Source organism: Panthera onca, chromosome F2, assembly GCF_046562875.1.
Source record: "Panthera onca isolate mPanOnc1 chromosome F2, mPanOnc1 haplotype 2, whole genome shotgun sequence".
Taxonomy (NCBI): domain Eukaryota; kingdom Metazoa; phylum Chordata; class Mammalia; order Carnivora; family Felidae; genus Panthera; species Panthera onca.
Genome location: NC_138356.1, coordinates 57,127,643 through 57,145,002, shown reverse-complemented (window position 1 = coordinate 57,145,002; position 17,360 = coordinate 57,127,643). Strand labels below are relative to the sequence as shown.

Genomic DNA, 17,360 nt, shown 5'->3' with positions numbered 1-17,360 from the left:
TACAAAATTGTGTAACACTATGTAATTTGGGAATTGTTTCAATATCTCTACTGGTTCAACAAATATCTCTCTGATCCTTAATTTAGATATGAACTTACACATGAAGAATAAAGTGGATTGTAAAATAAAACCTTTTTATCAATAATTTTTAAATAACAGCTGCTGTGCTTTGTGCTTTGTGCTTTCTGTTTATGGCATAGATTTGCCCAGTGAGCATTTATTATGACTGTTGTAGTACAAAAATAATAATAAAAATTGAATACTGATAATTGTTTTATTTATCTTACTCCACTGAATACCCAGCATTTCACAATGTTTCACATCACAATCTATCCTATTTTGGACCTGAAAGGCAATTATCAATGTATTTCTTATTTGTGTCTTTTTTCTAATCCTTTCCATCCCCAATAACTGACCTTTATTACAATCGGTGTTAGAAAATGAGAATAAACACTAAATATGTTGTAATTGTGACATCATGTGATCATACTATAAAGATTTTGAAGGCTTCAGATACATAACACATGGGACTTTTAGCATGGATTCATTAGAAACATTTCACTTATTCTGTGACTAATTACATCCATATTTATAAATTTCATTGTCAAATTTTTACACAAACAACACATATTCACTGAAGTTCTAGTTTCGTGGAAAATACTTCCAGGGCCTGAAATTTAATAGAATAATAGAGCATAGAGTTAACAATTAATACTACTTTCCTAAGGGGCATATGTGTGTGTGTGAGAGAGAATGTGCACACACACACACACATGCGCAAACTGATGATTTAAAGAGAGCATATTATGCCTGGGTCTGTCCTAGATTTTTTCCCCTTTCATTTATATTGAGGTCTAGCCAACTAATACCACTGTTTTTCTTGTTGAATAATTGAGACTATAAAAGAAAATTGGCCTTTGGGGTAAAACTGGTTTCTTTATTGATAATTTTAACAAGAATAAGATGCAGTTAAATTTCCAAATGAGTAGATTGACATTAACAACACAGCTGAAAAATAATTGCTCTTGGGTCATTTCAGAAGTCCTAAAAGTGACTATGGTTTTTCACTGTGCCCAATTATGAAGCCCTATTACTGGATTTGCTCTGATTAATAGAGGGAGATGATGCAATAAAACAGTTCACAGAAAAAGAGTGGTCAGGAAAAGCCCAAGCACTACACAAAATCATAACAGAACTCTAACCCTAAAAAACTTTTAAATATTTTACCTAATTGGTACATCATTTCCCAACAAAATTGCGCTAAATTATGAAACATCAATTGTGAAGAAAATAAATCATTAAGATTGATTGTTTTAGAGAATGTTAATCTTGGTATCCCAAAATAGTAAAGAGAATTCTAACACAGCATCGTGCATTATTTTTATTGTTTACATTATATAGTCACGTTAATTCTTGACGCACACTTTGTCTATTATCCATAAAAATGAATCATATAAATGATATTAAAATATTTCAAAATTAAATACAAAAAATCCTGTTTTTATATACCTTTAGTTCTCAAACTTAACTAGAAGAGGAAAATAGGTTTGGTTTCATTCTTCTGCTACTAACTAGAGACATAAACTTCAATCATTCCCAGATTTGTTTGAATTTCAGTATTTGTCCCTAAAGAGAGAGAGGGGGAGGGCGGAAGGGAGAGAGAGAGGGAGAGATAGAGAGAGATAATGAAAAGGTACCATGATTCTTTAAGCATCTCTGCATCACCTGCATAAAATGATCACAATTATAAATATATATCTATTTACTAATATAATATTTCTATTATATTAGACTATTTTGGCATTCTAAATTGCTCATTTGTAAAGGTAAAAGCACTTTAAATATATTTTCACATAAAAGTGATCTTCTTTCTATGTTGTTTGGAATGACTAACTGCAATTGTCATGTGATAACTGATAACCAAATATTCTGCTTTGTTCTTCTCCTCTCCCTCACCCATTACCATTAGCTGTTAGCTGTGGTCACCCTGGTAGCCCAATTTATGGAAGAACAAGTGGCAATGGATTCAACTTTAATGATGTGGTGACATTCTCTTGCAATATTGGGTATGTAATGCAAGGGCCCACAAAGGCACAGTGCCAGGCCAACAGACAGTGGAGCCATCCCCCACCAGTGTGCAAAGGTAAAAGTCTAATGATATTCCAGCTTAGAGCATGGTAGTAATATGTTGTGTCAACATACGTGACAACATTGAAATAGCTTGGGCAGATTAGTAGAAAGTTTTCAGCTAATAAACCAAACAGATTTAATATTGGTGTTCTTTCATTTAGCTATGCTTTCCTTTTCTCCTTAATTTTTACCTTATGGTTTTAAAAGGTAAAAGTAGCAGGTTTTATTTTAACTGCTTAGCTGTATTATCTTGTGCCCATTTTATGGCTGCCTCTAAAAAGTCATTAAGGTCATTTTTATTTGTTTTCTTTATAAATAAGGTAACTTAACTTTGGATTTTTTTTTTCATATTTTTGGAGAGACTGTTTGAGTCCTGTATTACCATTTGCCTACACTGGGGGGTTATTTATTGTTTTCTCTATAGAAATAGATTAAAGAGAATTTTTTGGTGATTTTCCATTTCCAAAGAAGTATGATATACTTCATATTGTCTGAAAAAATACAATCAAGTTATAATTTTTCTACATTTTTTGTGGTTTAACTATAGCTTAAGGTATCATTCTTTAAATCTATATTCAGAAGAATACTTATGGAGGTACCATTATTCAAAGTTTCTTCAAAAACCTTTTCCTTTTCCTATCTTTTCAACCATATGATTTCGCTTCATTAGATAGCCCATTCATTAATTTTATTCCTAGAATCTTTGATTTGATTGAATTTACCTTTGATACTCCATCTCTGATGGAAATCTATGTAGGTCTATGTATATTATTCTAAACACAACTTTCAAAATTTGTCATCTGTTTAGTGGTGAACTGCTCTGATCCTGGAATTCCAGCCAATTCCAAAAGAGAAAGTAAAATAGAACATGGAAATTTCACCTATGGCACTGTGGTATTCTATGATTGCAATCCTGGATATTTCTTATTTGGATCTTCAGTTTTAATATGTCAACCAAATGGACAGTGGGACAAACCTTTACCAGAATGTATCAGTAAGTAGATAATGTGAATTATTCCTTGAGAAAATGCCATGGAAGCAAAATGGATGTCTATTGTCTTATAAAGTATCTAGAGCTATATGTCAGAAGGATTTTGTTTTTAATTATTTCTTGTAATTTTTTTATTTAATTTTATATTGTGAAACTATACTTCCCTGTATTCTGCCACTTGAATGCCAAATGCCATTTTTTATTAATATGAATGGGATTCTTTGGCTTTGAGCTTTGATGAAGCAGATAGATTATGAAAAGCAACATCTTTTATAGCCTATGATATTACCATCCCATAAAAGGCAATTATATTTTGATTTTCCTTTGTGCTAATATTTTAAATTTCATTTAAGGCTATATTAGTCTTAATATAAACATCTACCAGGGCCTTAGAGTACTTGAGGATTTAGACAAATGTGTTACTTAAAACTTAATGATTTAAACATTTATCATATTACAGACACATACACATATAAATGCAGTAAATGTTAATACACATCATTTTTCAAGTCAGTGAACATCTATTGGAGTACACTGTGTTATATGTTGTGTTGGAGTTGTAGAATATAAATAACATAAATTATAGCAGATATGCACGAAATTCGCATGCATAGTGAGGAAATAATTTAACAGAAATAATTACGTGAGAATATAGAGAAATGAACATGAATTTGAAATATTTAGTTAGTTATTAAGTCTCAGCTATAGCTATGTCTCAAAGAGTTGATGAGTCATGAAAAGAAAGACAAGAACTTTATAGATTGAAGAGGCAGTGAATCAAAACTCATTGTGCAAGTGATTTTTGGTTATACTAAATTTCTAAATTATAAAATTATTTTATGATAATGTTTTAGTTAAACATAATTTATAGGGTGGGATTTCTTGAAAATGTTGTGAAATCATTCATGCTCTAATGAGGCAACAAAACTTTATGCAGTGCCCATTAAATTTCAGCTTCCATGCAAATAAGTCAATTGTTGATCTTTTGCTTAAAATGTGTTCCACTTGTTTATACAGTTTAGTCTAATAGTTTGACTATTTCACTTACTTTACTTTGTGTGGCTATAGCATTAAAGTTAAAAATCTTTCATAAGACATATAAACATGAACTTTTTCAGATTTTCTTAGCTCTCGTGCACATTTTTTGCCCTTTTAATTTCCTGTAGTATCTTTGGTAGATGCAAAGTACTCAGGGGTTTTTATTAAGTTTATATCCCCTTATGTGCTATTTAAGATTCTGGAGTTACATTGCATTGAATATTTTTCCATGTTACAACTAAAAGGGGATACACAGTTCCCAAGCTACCTCTAAGTTATAAAGAAAATACAATGCACTGATATCTGATTCCACAATGATATCCACTGATATCCACTGATATCTGATTCTACAATGCACTGATATCTGATTCCACTATGCTTAGTAGTGTTTCAGTTAACAAGACACAGTATTTTCTTCATACAGCATGATTTATACATTACCAGCCAGGATTAGAATTATTCTAGACTATATATTAGATTGTGTGTCACAGATCCATCTTCAAATGAGTTCCCTCTCCTTTACCTTCAAAATCCTTCCATTTTAATTTTGTATGGGCTCATTTTGAATCCCATATAGCATTGCAGGTCTTTATTTAGCTATTTCACATTACTTCTCTCTCTAACTTGCATATCCTTGTCCAGGCACATATATACTTCAAACCCATGCACGTATGCGTATAAACACACACTCACCACCACACACATAACAGAGTTAAACTCACTCATTTATGCATACTTGGAGTGTTCCTGCAAAACACTGGTGAGCAGGTTAACGAGATTACTCATATAACTGCAACTTACATTTTATTTTTTAAAAGCTAGCTTTCACATGGATGTTTGACTTCGGGAGTTTAGGTATATTTGAACAGATAATTTACTTCTGATTTATAAAAAGTGGTGCAGGTTGTTCGATAGGAGATATAAAAAAATTTTATATTCAATAATTATGTATTGTAGTGATTGACTGTGGACACCCTGGCGTTCCTCCTAATGCAGTCCTGTCTGGTGAGAAGTTTACCTTCGGGTCCACTGTTCACTATTCCTGCACAGGAAAGCGTACCCTTCTAGGCCAGTCATCAAGGACTTGCCAGTTAAACGGCCATTGGAGCGGAGCACAACCTCATTGTTCAGGTACCACTTGGAAAATTGGACAATGTGTGCTGAAAGTTGTATTATTAGTATTGTTATTATTAGAAATATATACACAAAACATCCCTAAAGAGATAAAAATAATAGTTTTAAAAACTCATGAGACAAACTGTAAGATAATTTATACAATTATTGGAATACTTCTTAAGGCAATTTAGATTCAGAGCACAAATTAATACTCATCTTGTAGATAAATTACTGATACATGTTTGAACTGTGTTATAGCTAATGTAAATAATTAAGTGGTTTTAGGATGCTACTTTGAGTACAATGCTTTTGTTCATTAAAATGGTGAGCCACTCAAGTTTGAGTATTCCATTTTAGCCGATGCAAATGTAATTTTCCCCAGAAAACAATGTTATTTAAATGATTTTTCTGTTAGAGTTCAATTCTATTAAACTTTCTACACAATCGATTACTTAATAGCATACTTTTAAAATAAAGCCCTAAATGTTTTAAATTAAACTAAGCCAAGTTTTCTGAAAGATATTAATAGGTAATATATAATTTGAGTTTCTGTAACCCAAATAGAGTTATCTTATAATAAATGAATGTCGAAGCTATTAAAAATTAATAATTTATTGAACAGTATTTGATAAATCTTCTTTTGAGCTGTTTAAGCTACTGCTTTTCTTAAAAAAAATGTCACTTAGGGCACCTGAGTGGCTCATTCAGTTGAGCATCCAACTTCGGCTCAGGTCACAATCTTGGGGTTAGTGAGTTTGAGACCTGCTTCAGATCCTCTGTTTCCCTCTCTCTCTCTCTGCCCCTCCCCTACTTGCGCTCTCCTTCTCAAAATTAAATAAACAAACAAAAATAATGTCAATTAAGTTTTAGATCTGTGATGTCTCCCTTTTTGATACTACTTATTATATGTTTGTTTTTACCCATCAGTTAAATGTTGGTGATTATTTTTCTGCCTGTTGTTTTATTTATATTTTGCTCATTATCTTTATATTATTTTCTCTGTGGAGATCATAATGATGACGCAACATCGAGTTGTTGTTTTCCCTTTAGAAGTAAAAGTTGTGAAATGGGGGTGCCTGTGCAGCTCAGTCAGTTCAATATCTGACTTCGGCTTAGGTCATGATCTTGCTATTCAAGGGTTTGAGCCGCCCCTGGTCTCTGTGCTGACAGCTCAGAGCCTGGAGCCTGCTTCAGATTCTGTGTCTCCCTCTTTTTCTGCCCCTCCCCCAGCTCATGCCCTGTCTCTCTCTCAAAAATAATTAAACATAAAAAAAGTTTACAAAAAAGTTGTGAAATGGTTACTTATTTCAGAGTCTTCTTATAATTAGTGGTTAATCCCTGTGAAGTAACTACCTAGGACTTCAAATTTAGTCTATAGATTTAAAAAAACTCTTATTTTTAATGTGACCATAATGTGACTTTAATGAGAATTAAAACTCTTATCTTACAGTAACTCAATTAACTCAGATAACCGATTATGCATAAAAACATAAACCTATATGCATATATCCCAATGTATTAGAAAAGTGCTTCTGAATTGCAAACAAGAATGCTCATAGATATTTAAAGTGAAATAGTGATCTTAACATTTTGTGTGGTTGTTAATATTACATCACATGAAAATGAGGTGGTGTAAAGAAGGATTCCAAATATACAGGGCACGTCAAAAGCCATCTACACACAGCTTTTCAATGTATATGCCTTCAAGTTTCTCTCTCCTTCTTTCTCTCTCTTAATGTATAATAATATAGTGGCAACTCTGATTAGAATTATTTAAGAAATGATAAAGGGACTGAATAAATCTTAATGTTAAAATCAAAAGATGAACACCTAGCCATGAGCAAAATCCTTGTTAGGAACTTAAGTCAGGGGCCCCTGGGTGACTCAGTTGATCAAGCATCTGACTCTTCATTTTGGCTCAGTTCATGATCTCATGGTTCATAGAAAAGAGCCCCACGTCGGGCTCTGTGCTCACAGCACAGAGCCTGTTTAGGGTTTTCTCTCTCCCTCTCTCTCTGTTCCTTTACTACTCATTGTCTCTCTCTCTCTCAAAATAAAGAAATAAACATTTTTTAAAAGGAGCTTAAGTCAGAATTTCTAATCTTTGTTTACAATTTATTTTTATATTTTCATATTGGAAAGAATACAATTCATTTATCTTTGATCAGTGGCCATTGGTAGAGAAAATTAGGGGGTGAGATTTTAGTCTACAGGATACTGTATTGTAACATTTACGTTTTCCAGCACATTACAGTTCTAATTTCACACAAAAAATATTTTCAGCTATTAGGAAATTCAGAGAAGGAAACATGCAAATTATCAAATACAGTTTTTAATTTTACTTTTATAAATTCTTTGTCATTTGAGCTCGTAGTATTATCAATTATAAATTTTCCATTAATTTGGTCATTATCTAGGTTTTGAGATACTGATAAAACGTCCTTAGCCTGTTTACTAGGCCCAAATATCACAGATATGGCAAATAACATTATACTCTGCATGATTTTCTTTTTCCTTTAGGCCTTTTCTATGACTAGACTCAGATGGGAAATGTGAATTATGATTTTGCCCAGTCAGCGTATCATACTAAGTGGGCTTGGATGGCTCAGTGAGTTAAGCACCCAACTCTTGACTGTAGCTCAGGTCTTGATCTCAAGATCATGAGTTCAGGACCTGAGTTGAGCTCCACTCTGGGCATCTAGCCTACTTAAAAATAAATGAATAAAAATTTTTTTAAAAACACAGCATGCACAAACACAAAAGCCTACAAGCATTTGGACTAAATCATGAACATAGTCAACGTTTAATGAGATGAATTAATCTGAACTGTATTGAATTTCAGGCGATGCTACTGGTACCTGTGGGGATCCGGGTACTCCTGGTCATGGTTCTAGACAGGAAAGTGATTTCAGAACCAAAAGCTCTGTACGTTTTGCTTGTGATATTGGTTATATCCTTCATGGCTCAGAAGAAAGAACGTGTTTAGCCAATGGCAGTTGGACTGGAAGGCAACCAGAATGCAAAGGTAATCTAAGCAGAAACTAAATACACTGAAAGGATTGGAATTTAATGTGCATCTGAATTCAGTTGGTCACTATACTACAGGTGCAATCACTACTAGCCATTCGTCCTGTCCCATCGCTGGAATAAAGGCATTAGTATTACATTTAACTCACCTCATCCTATAGGAGAACTATGATAGATAATAATTATAAAAAATATCTCTCATGGGCTATGTATACACAAACATTATTTAATACAACAAACATCGCGATGGGAAAAATTAAAAATATTTCTTAAAAGCATTTATATTTACCTCTTCACCACAGACCTTTACGTAATAGACACTATCAGGGAACAAACAGATTGTTCTTAACATTAGTTCAAAATCTGTTTTAGTTTTCAGGTTTGTAGAAATGGAAAAATATAAGAAGATGCCTAATTATAAATGAAATTTTTATGTATAGAGTACAGTTGTTGATAGCTTGAATCCTTAAAAATTTTGGTGTTTAAGTAAAATTGTTAATCATTCTGACTGACTCAGAGTTAACATAATTAACTCTTTACAGATTGGCTAGAAAATGAAGTTTCGCTGAAAAATTATCCATATAATTTAAACTGTTCTTTTTGAGATGACTTTAGTGCAAAAGCTAAACTTGCAAAGGTAATTATGAAATGTACTTGATGTTTTACCGAATGTAACAGGTTTTATAAATAGAAAATAAGTCCCAATAGAACCTTCTTGACAGTTTCCTGTTTGATTATATTTCAAAATCCTTTGACGATGTTTAAAATTAGTGTCCGCATTCTAGGAAAGAAGGATAGTTATCTTTTTTTAACATTACCAAATTTAATCTTAATTAAGAGACTTGCAGCTCAGTTGCTATTATAAGGGAAACAAATTGAGAAACAATATTGCTGAGCAAAAGACAATAAGTAAGACTAAGATCTTTAATGACTCCTCAAACTTATTTTCCAAAGGAAAAATCTCTATAAATATATTGTACATGGGTGATCCTTTTGTTCGGCTGAACTACAAAATAGTTTTTAGATGACATGTGTAGTGCTGACTTTGTTTTGTTAGTATGTACATTATGGATAAAACAGAACGAGGAGTTAGAGAAAATATAACAGAATTAACATTTTTCTCATGGATGGAGTTCATACAAATCATTTAGAAAAGCATTCTAGTAGATGAGTAGACAGAAGGAATGAACAGAAAACACAGAGGAGCCAAAAAACAATATTGTAACCTATAGAAAAAAATTCTACATAACTACTTGTCAGAAAATTAGAATTGATCATCAAAGCATCATTTTTCACCTGTTTAAAAATGAAATTCTAGTGTATGTACAACAAAACTAGAACTTGAAAACATTTCTGGAGGTTTTTTTGTCATAATATTTTAGGATAGGATAATTTGACAAAATACATATTTATTCATAGAATATATATAGCTTTGATTTATTAACTTCACTTTTGAGGATTTTTTCCTAAGAAAATAAAAATATTAAAGAAAACACACAATTGTGATGATGCAATTTTATATTTCTAATTGGTTATGACCAGCAACAATTGAAAATAATTAGACAGCAGTTGGAAAAATATTACATAAGCAATTCTATGTTTACATGGTGTAACAGTATATCATCAATAAAATATTAGAATAAAGGCCATGAGAAAATGTAAATTTCTCATGTAAATTTCATGTAAAACTGTTAAAAATTAAGATTCAGAATTAGGCACTCTAGTAAAATTCATGGGAAATGATATTTATTTAAAACAAAGAATAAAAGGCAGTACACAAAAATGATAACAGGACAGAGTGGTGAAATTTGGAGGATTTTATTCTCTTTATTCCAAATGTTTTGTAACATTATATTACTTTAGTAACAGTAAAATATAAAAGCTTTCATAGGATGTATGGATGTGATGAATAAAACACATGAAAATAAAAATATCAGAAGTTTTAAAATAATTTAATAAATAGAAAATACAAATTTAAAGAACATAGCATTTTGATAAACTGACAAGGATTTTAAAAATGATGGTGTCTGATGTTGCAGAGAACGTGTGAAAACAAGCAAAATTTTTTTACACCATTGATACAAGTGCATTGTTATAACATCTTGGGTAACTCTATATATACTTCAAAAAAGTAAAAACATTTTTCAAAAATAAAAATTATTGAGAAATTCCACTTCCAGAAATTTATCTTAAAAATACCATATGATTTCACTCATGTGGAATTTAAGAAACAAAACAAAGGATCATAGGGGAAAACGAGAGAGCAGAAAATCAAGAAACAGACTCTTAACAATGGAAAACAAACTCATGGTTACCAGAGGGGCAGTGGATGAGGTGACAGATTAAGCAGCGTTCTTCTTGTGATGAGCACTGAGAGTTGTATGAAAGTGTTGAAACAACAAATTGTACACCAGAAGCTCATATTACGTTGTATGTTAATTAATTGGAATTTAAATAAAAACTTAAAAAACGGGACCTATGTACACAGTTGTATACATAAGCTAGAGTATGTTAAACTGTATTATATGATAAAGAAATAAAACTAAATTAATTTCATGTAGGTCAATAGGAGATTGGTTAGGTAAGTCATGAATATACATATAATAGAAAACTATCCAGTTACTAAACTTTATGAAAGAAGGATGCCCTAATTATAATGTTGAGTAAGAAAAATAAGATTACAAAATAACATATTTCTATCTTTTAAAAGGGTATTATTTTACTCCTGTGTACTTTGTGCTTAGCACAGTGCCTGAAATAAACATCATGATGAATATATATCCATTTATATATATTTGCATATACGTATTAATATAAGTATATATAAATATTTTACCAAGTGCTATCTCTTGGTGGATTTATACATTACCTTTAATTTCATCTTTATACTTTCATTTATTTTTTGACTTTTCATAAATAGCTATCACCTTGATAAAAAGTGACAAAAAAGGTACAGTAATTTTAAAAATTATCTCTAGTAACAAAAAAGGGTAAACATAAAATATGATTCATATAATGTATCTGACACACAAAAATAACCAACTGGCAAAAATATATCATGTTTAAGCCTTTCATTTACTAGTCTAAATAAAATCCAATACTCTCATTATACACTATCAGAATCATGCTTATGAATTTGTGCTAGTTGAAAATCTGCCATTAACTAGTTGTTAGACCGTGGGCAAGTTACTTAATCCTTGTGTGCCTCATTTTCTTACCAGGGAATGGTAATGATGTTAATATCAACTCAGAGTTTTTGTGATATTAATTAATATTGAAAAAGTTGTGGCCGTCACATAGTAAGTGCTCAATGAATGTTAACCATCATTTGTATTAGATTAGGTCAATTGACAGCTGAGAAATGACTCTAGGAGAAATGGCTTTGTCAGCTAGTAGTAAACATAAATGGAGCTATGTTCACAGATAACAATCAACTCCCACTTTCCCTGAATGTTAGTATTATAGAGGGAAAGTTGTTATCGCTGCTCTTGCTGTGTCCAGAAAGCTTTCAGCTTTCACGCATGATAGATTTGCACTTACCTCCTTTCATTTTAAGTTAATTTTACTTGTGTAATTCAGATAACATTCTGAGTAAGAGAAATGTATGTATTGAGGGGGAGGAATTAGAGACCAGAGAACAGGAGTAATAGTGTGATTTCTCTGTACCTGGAAACCACCCTGACTAGAGAAGTTCTTGATTTTTATTGTGCAAGAGATAGACTGAACCTGGGTCCTTATTACAACATGCAAACTACATGACATCTTAAAACAAGGATAATGTTTTTCGAATCTTTCTTGTGTTGTGTCAAGGCTATGGGGCATGATACATAACGGATAGATATGACCAGATTATTATCTTAGGCAGGTACTAATGAATATAGAAGAGGATAATTACTCTTGACAGCACATAAAAATATTTACTGTATCATATGTTCTGCTGGAAATATTATTTGGAGTATGACATTGTTGTATTATGTATGAAATGTGTAAGTTTCCTATCTACATACACATACACAAACATACAGTACTATTACAAAGGAATGGCAAAATTAAATATTTGAGATGCAACAAGTGATTTAGATGGTACTTCTAAAAGTATAATTACATTTCATATTCATAAAGATAACCTTAAACTATAAAGTACTAAAATACCCTCTTATATTACAGCAAAATTTAGTATTATGTCTAACATAGGCTTGCTTTTAAGAGATTTTAAAAATTCACTTATGGCATTAATGACCAATAGTTAAAAATAATACAGAATATCTAATTATATAAGGCATTTGTGTTTGTGATTCTTATTTAGGATATGTTGCAAACTTAATGCCACACATTCATAGAATTTACTTTGTTTTTATTCAATTTATTGTTTTGTACACCTTAGCCCAGAAATAGAGATAATAAAGTTTTAATGCAAATCATTTATATACTTACATAAATAAAAATATACATGGATGTTTATAAGACTTAAATTGTTCATTTTATATCTATCCTCTTAGTACAATTAAAATAAATCTGTCACATCTTGTTGTTACATCTATTCCAGTTTTACATGAGTTGTTTTTTAGACCGACTCTTCTAATCCTTCTTTGAAAGATTTTGTAGTACCCAAAGGCAGTACTCTCAAGTAATTACTTTACTGTGTAATGTTTCTACCAAAGGCACTAAAAAAAGTCTTCAAAAAGTAGCCGTGATTTGCATCCCAGTAGTTAAACTAATAGAGTCAATATAAATTCATCTTGAATTTCAACTATTTATAAAAGATAATCCAATGCTTCTTTTAGAAACTTTTGTAGCTCCTTTGGATAATTTGAAAGAATCATTTAGTCATTACCTTTTTGTGAGAGGAATTCTAAAACACTTTTACATCCACTCTTACCTGTTTTGTTTTATAGCCATACAGTGTGGCAACCCAGGAACAACAGCCAATGGAAAAGTCTTTCGGATTGATGGCACAACGTTTTCCAGTTCAGTTATTTATTCTTGTATGGAGGGATATATCCTTTCTGGACCTTCAGTTAGACAGTGCACAGCCAATGGAACATGGTCTGGAAGCTTGCCTAACTGTACAAGTAAGTTTCTTCTCATTAGTTTAAACTATCACTAGTTATGTGAAACATATTTGAGGATATAAATGTGTATGTGCGTGTTTTGTATTTAATCAAACCATGCCAGGTTGTGAATATTGGTATTTGTCTTCCAGAGTAAAAGGGGGTAGTAGTGTAATAGTTAGAATGTGCACCAGTGGCTTTAAGTATCAGTTGGCTTACCAAGGTACTACACTGGCAGAGGAAAGAGGAATCACAGAACATCAGTGCTGTTAATTATAATTTAACCGTTCTTTAAGGATAGTGATGAATTATCAGCTGTAATTGAGATTAAATATACAAAGGAAGCAATTTTATTTTGTCCGTTAATGCACATCAATAACTGGCTTGGTTTTAAAATTTCTAAATGAAGAACATGTTGTTTCTGGGGCTCAAAAAGCTATCGGGCTTTTGTCAAACATAGGGTTGCGAAGGTCAGTAGTTGCTCTCGACAGTGTCAGTTGTGGAGCAGCCCTGGACTGACCTAATAATTCGCAGAAATCTAACTGAGGAGACAGGCTTTATACTGTGTGTGGGCCAATGACCCATTCCCTTCCCTTTAAAAGTGTAGCTCTTTTGTGAGTATTTGCATTTCCTGAATGACTGGCTCAGATGAATCATCCCAGAGGAGGATGCCATCAAAGCCATGTCATGACCTCCTGTGATAGGAGACAGTTGCTTGTAGTTACTATCTTGCCTACAGAGATTGTGTGTGCAGTGACAGGGCTGTTGAGGTGCCTTGTGTGTATAGTGTCTCTTCAAAGGTGAAGGGAGACTATGGCTAGGAGACTATTGAAATGACCACCGAATAGAACACATTAGCCACATCTATAATAGCAAAACATTTTCCAGTTGTTCGTTCGAGTCAGTAAAAAGTAATATCCCTGACCCTATGTCAGCCCCAGGCATTGTTACATCTAATCTTTTGGATAATTCTTTACCTGCCCTTGGGCAGGTCCTCACAGACTCATCAGTATTTTGCTGAATACTCAGGGAGTTCTCTTCCTACATCTCTCTTTCTTTCTGTGCCTGTCCTTTCCGGTACTCTGTCTCACAAACTCTATCCATTTTGCTCTCTCCGGGCTCTTAGATCCATCTCTTCAACACAGGGAGTCTGCCTGGGGTCCTCCCCTCTGTGCCAAAGCCTGGAAGTTCTTCTCTGAAGGCAGTTCTACTCTAAAGGCAATCATAGGACTCATCTCCTTTGTTTTCTGTCTCTCAAGGATCACGGTGCTTCTGTGCTTTCCTGCCTGATGAAACCTGGTTTTTGTTTCGTGTGTGTGTGTGTGTGTGTGTGTGTGTGTGTGTGTGTGTGTGTTTTCTTTTCTTCTGGTTGTTTCAAATGGAAAATAAAAATACATTCCCTCTGATTTCTCCACTTTGAAGGAAAGAAATCCTTCTGTTTACCTTGAAAAAGTCTCATTTTTTGTGATACTGAAAAATATAACAATTAACAAATATGATTTACTATTTCCATACTATATTACCCCATTTGAGTCTTTAGAACTGTACCCTGGTGTCTTTTAAATATCAGCTCAAATGGGGGGGGCCTGGTGGCTCAGTCGGTTAAGCGTCCGACTTTGGCTCAGGTCATGATCTCGCGGTCTGTGAGTTCAAGCCCCGTGTTGGGATCTGTGCTGGCAGCTCAGAGGCTGGAGTCTGTTTCAGAGTCTGTGTCTCCCTCTCTCTCTGACCCTCCCCCATTCATGCTCTGTCTCTCTCCGTCTCAAAAATAAATACAAACGTTAAGAAAAAAATTTAAATATCAGTTCAAAGGACACATTTGCCAAAGCCTTCTCAAGACACTTCCTCATATCCCTTTTAGCTAGAAGTGATCTCTTCATGGTGTATAACTTTTTTTTTTCTAATGGAAATTACTTTTAAAGCTGAACAGTTAACTTTATAGGGCAGTAGTAACCAGGTCTGTTTATCTCAGTGCCTTTCTAGAGTGGAGCACAGAACCTAATATGTGAGTGATTAAGTACTCAGTTGTTCACTAACTGAAATATCTAATTTTCGTTTTAACTATTAGTATGCAGAACTTACCATTTCACTCCATTTTAAAATGTTTGCAGAAAGGACTTGTAATTTTGCAGATAACATGGCACATAGTTTCTGGAAGATAGTATGTGTTTAATATACAGTTATCAAAAAGATGAAATAATGAGTATATTCACAGTAAAGGAAATCTGTTGAGTAACACATCTTTTGTTTTCCGCACAATGAATAACAATTTAATTTCATCATAGATAAATACCTAAGTCTCTTATTTAAGTTGTTTTCCAATTTTAGTAAGGATAAATAAACATATCCCAATTTTTGAGACCGAAAATTGCGCCTAATTGGATCATTTTCATTTTTCTTTAAATTTTTAAATCAAATTAAAAATCACCTAATTCAAGACAGATTGGTTACAAATAGTATATCAAAAATATGATGAAAGTTTCTTTCCTTATGTCAGTTCTTCAAGGAGAAATGTGTTAAATAAGGTATTTCAAGCACTAGCTTTTAAATGATGAATTGCTATTAAATTAAAAACAGAATTTGTAACAGTTGACTTACTTTATAGGCCAAAGAGTGCCAACATCCCAGTAGCAATCCAAACCAAAAGCAAAAAGAAAAATATCCCTAAAAAAGGAGCACAGAGAGAGGTTTCAGTGGAAATTAAAATAGGCTAAGCTTCTATAAAGAATCTAACATACTGATAATACTTATATGTGGTAATAAAACTGAATTAAAGCAACTGTCTCAGATTTCATGTCATTAATTTACAGTGGAAGTTAATTTAAATGTATGATTGATAGAACCACGTAATTTTGTATCTGGAAGAGATTGCATCATAGACTTGCATGTGTAGATCAGGAAACTGAGGCACCAAATCATTTAACTGACTTATTGTCTATTGTCAGAGTTCACTGCTAAACAGTTATTTCTGCCACACACATGGATGGAATTTTCCATTAAATTCAATTATTTTATATATAAATATACACACACACATATGTGTATACATATGTATGTATGTACATACATACATATCAGAAAGGTTAAATTCAAATAAATATTTTAATAAATTTTGATTTAATATAATTGCCTTTTTTATAATTGCCTTTTGTAGACATCATTTTTTAGCACATATACACAATACTTAAATATAAATTTGAAATGAATTAAGTTACATATGAGGAAAATTTAAAGTGCCTGAATTAAATTTCCAAACCAAAGCACTGGCAGCATTTCTTGGCAAACCCACCTAAACAAAACAAAACCTTCCTTTCTTTCCCCAAATGGTTATTGTTTTTACTCATAAAGAATAATATCTGTTATTGAGTGTTTGCCAGTGGTTAGGATTTGTGCTAAGTGCTTTTATACAAATCCTCTCCTTTATTTCTAATAACAAATCTATGAGATATATACTATTATCCCTTCTATTTCACATTTGAAGATATGGTATCTTACAGAGAAAACACAGCTGTATTCCTCATGGTAACACAGCCATCATATGCAGGATCTAAGATTTAAAATCAAATCTATTTGACTCAAGAAGCAATTTTCTCAGGTTCACTTCATTCTCTCCTTTTGTATTTTTCCTCCTTTTTTTCACTTTATTTTCTATCTTCACTAGAGTAGTCAAGCATATTTGCATAGTATAAATATAAGACATTACTTAGAATGCATATGGAATTGTTTCATTAATTTATGGCCTATTCTCTATTTTTTTTTCAATTCCTCTGCACTTACCATTTTGAGTTCTACAGGAGCATATTATTTCTTAATGAGTTGACTACTTGTAAGATTTGTTTTTTTCAATGTTACTTTCTGCTTAAAATCACAATTTCCTCTATTTACCTTGTCAATAATTTTGTTGTGTGTCTCAAGATGAATGTCCAAACATACAGTACAAATATATATAAATAATAAATCTGCAAATCTTGCAAGAGATGAAATATTTTGATGAGTTGAGTCAAAGG

General features: G+C 32.4%; 1 protein-coding gene across 2 annotated transcripts in view; it reads left to right on the top strand.

The window, feature by feature from the left end:
* The window catches only part of CSMD3 (CUB and Sushi multiple domains 3), a 1,245,616-nt gene that overhangs the window by 1,175,234 nt on the left and 53,022 nt on the right, over nucleotides 1–17,360 (top strand). For both annotated transcript variants that reach the window (XM_078441978.2, XM_078441977.2), the window contains 5 exons: nucleotides 1,970–2,143; nucleotides 2,939–3,124; nucleotides 5,117–5,290; nucleotides 8,118–8,300; nucleotides 13,198–13,374. In XM_078441978.2, coding sequence (XP_078298104.1) covers nucleotides 1,970–2,143; nucleotides 2,939–3,124; nucleotides 5,117–5,290; nucleotides 8,118–8,300; nucleotides 13,198–13,374 — 894 coding nt within the window. The remainder of the gene's footprint in view (nucleotides 1–1,969; nucleotides 2,144–2,938; nucleotides 3,125–5,116; nucleotides 5,291–8,117; nucleotides 8,301–13,197; nucleotides 13,375–17,360) is intronic.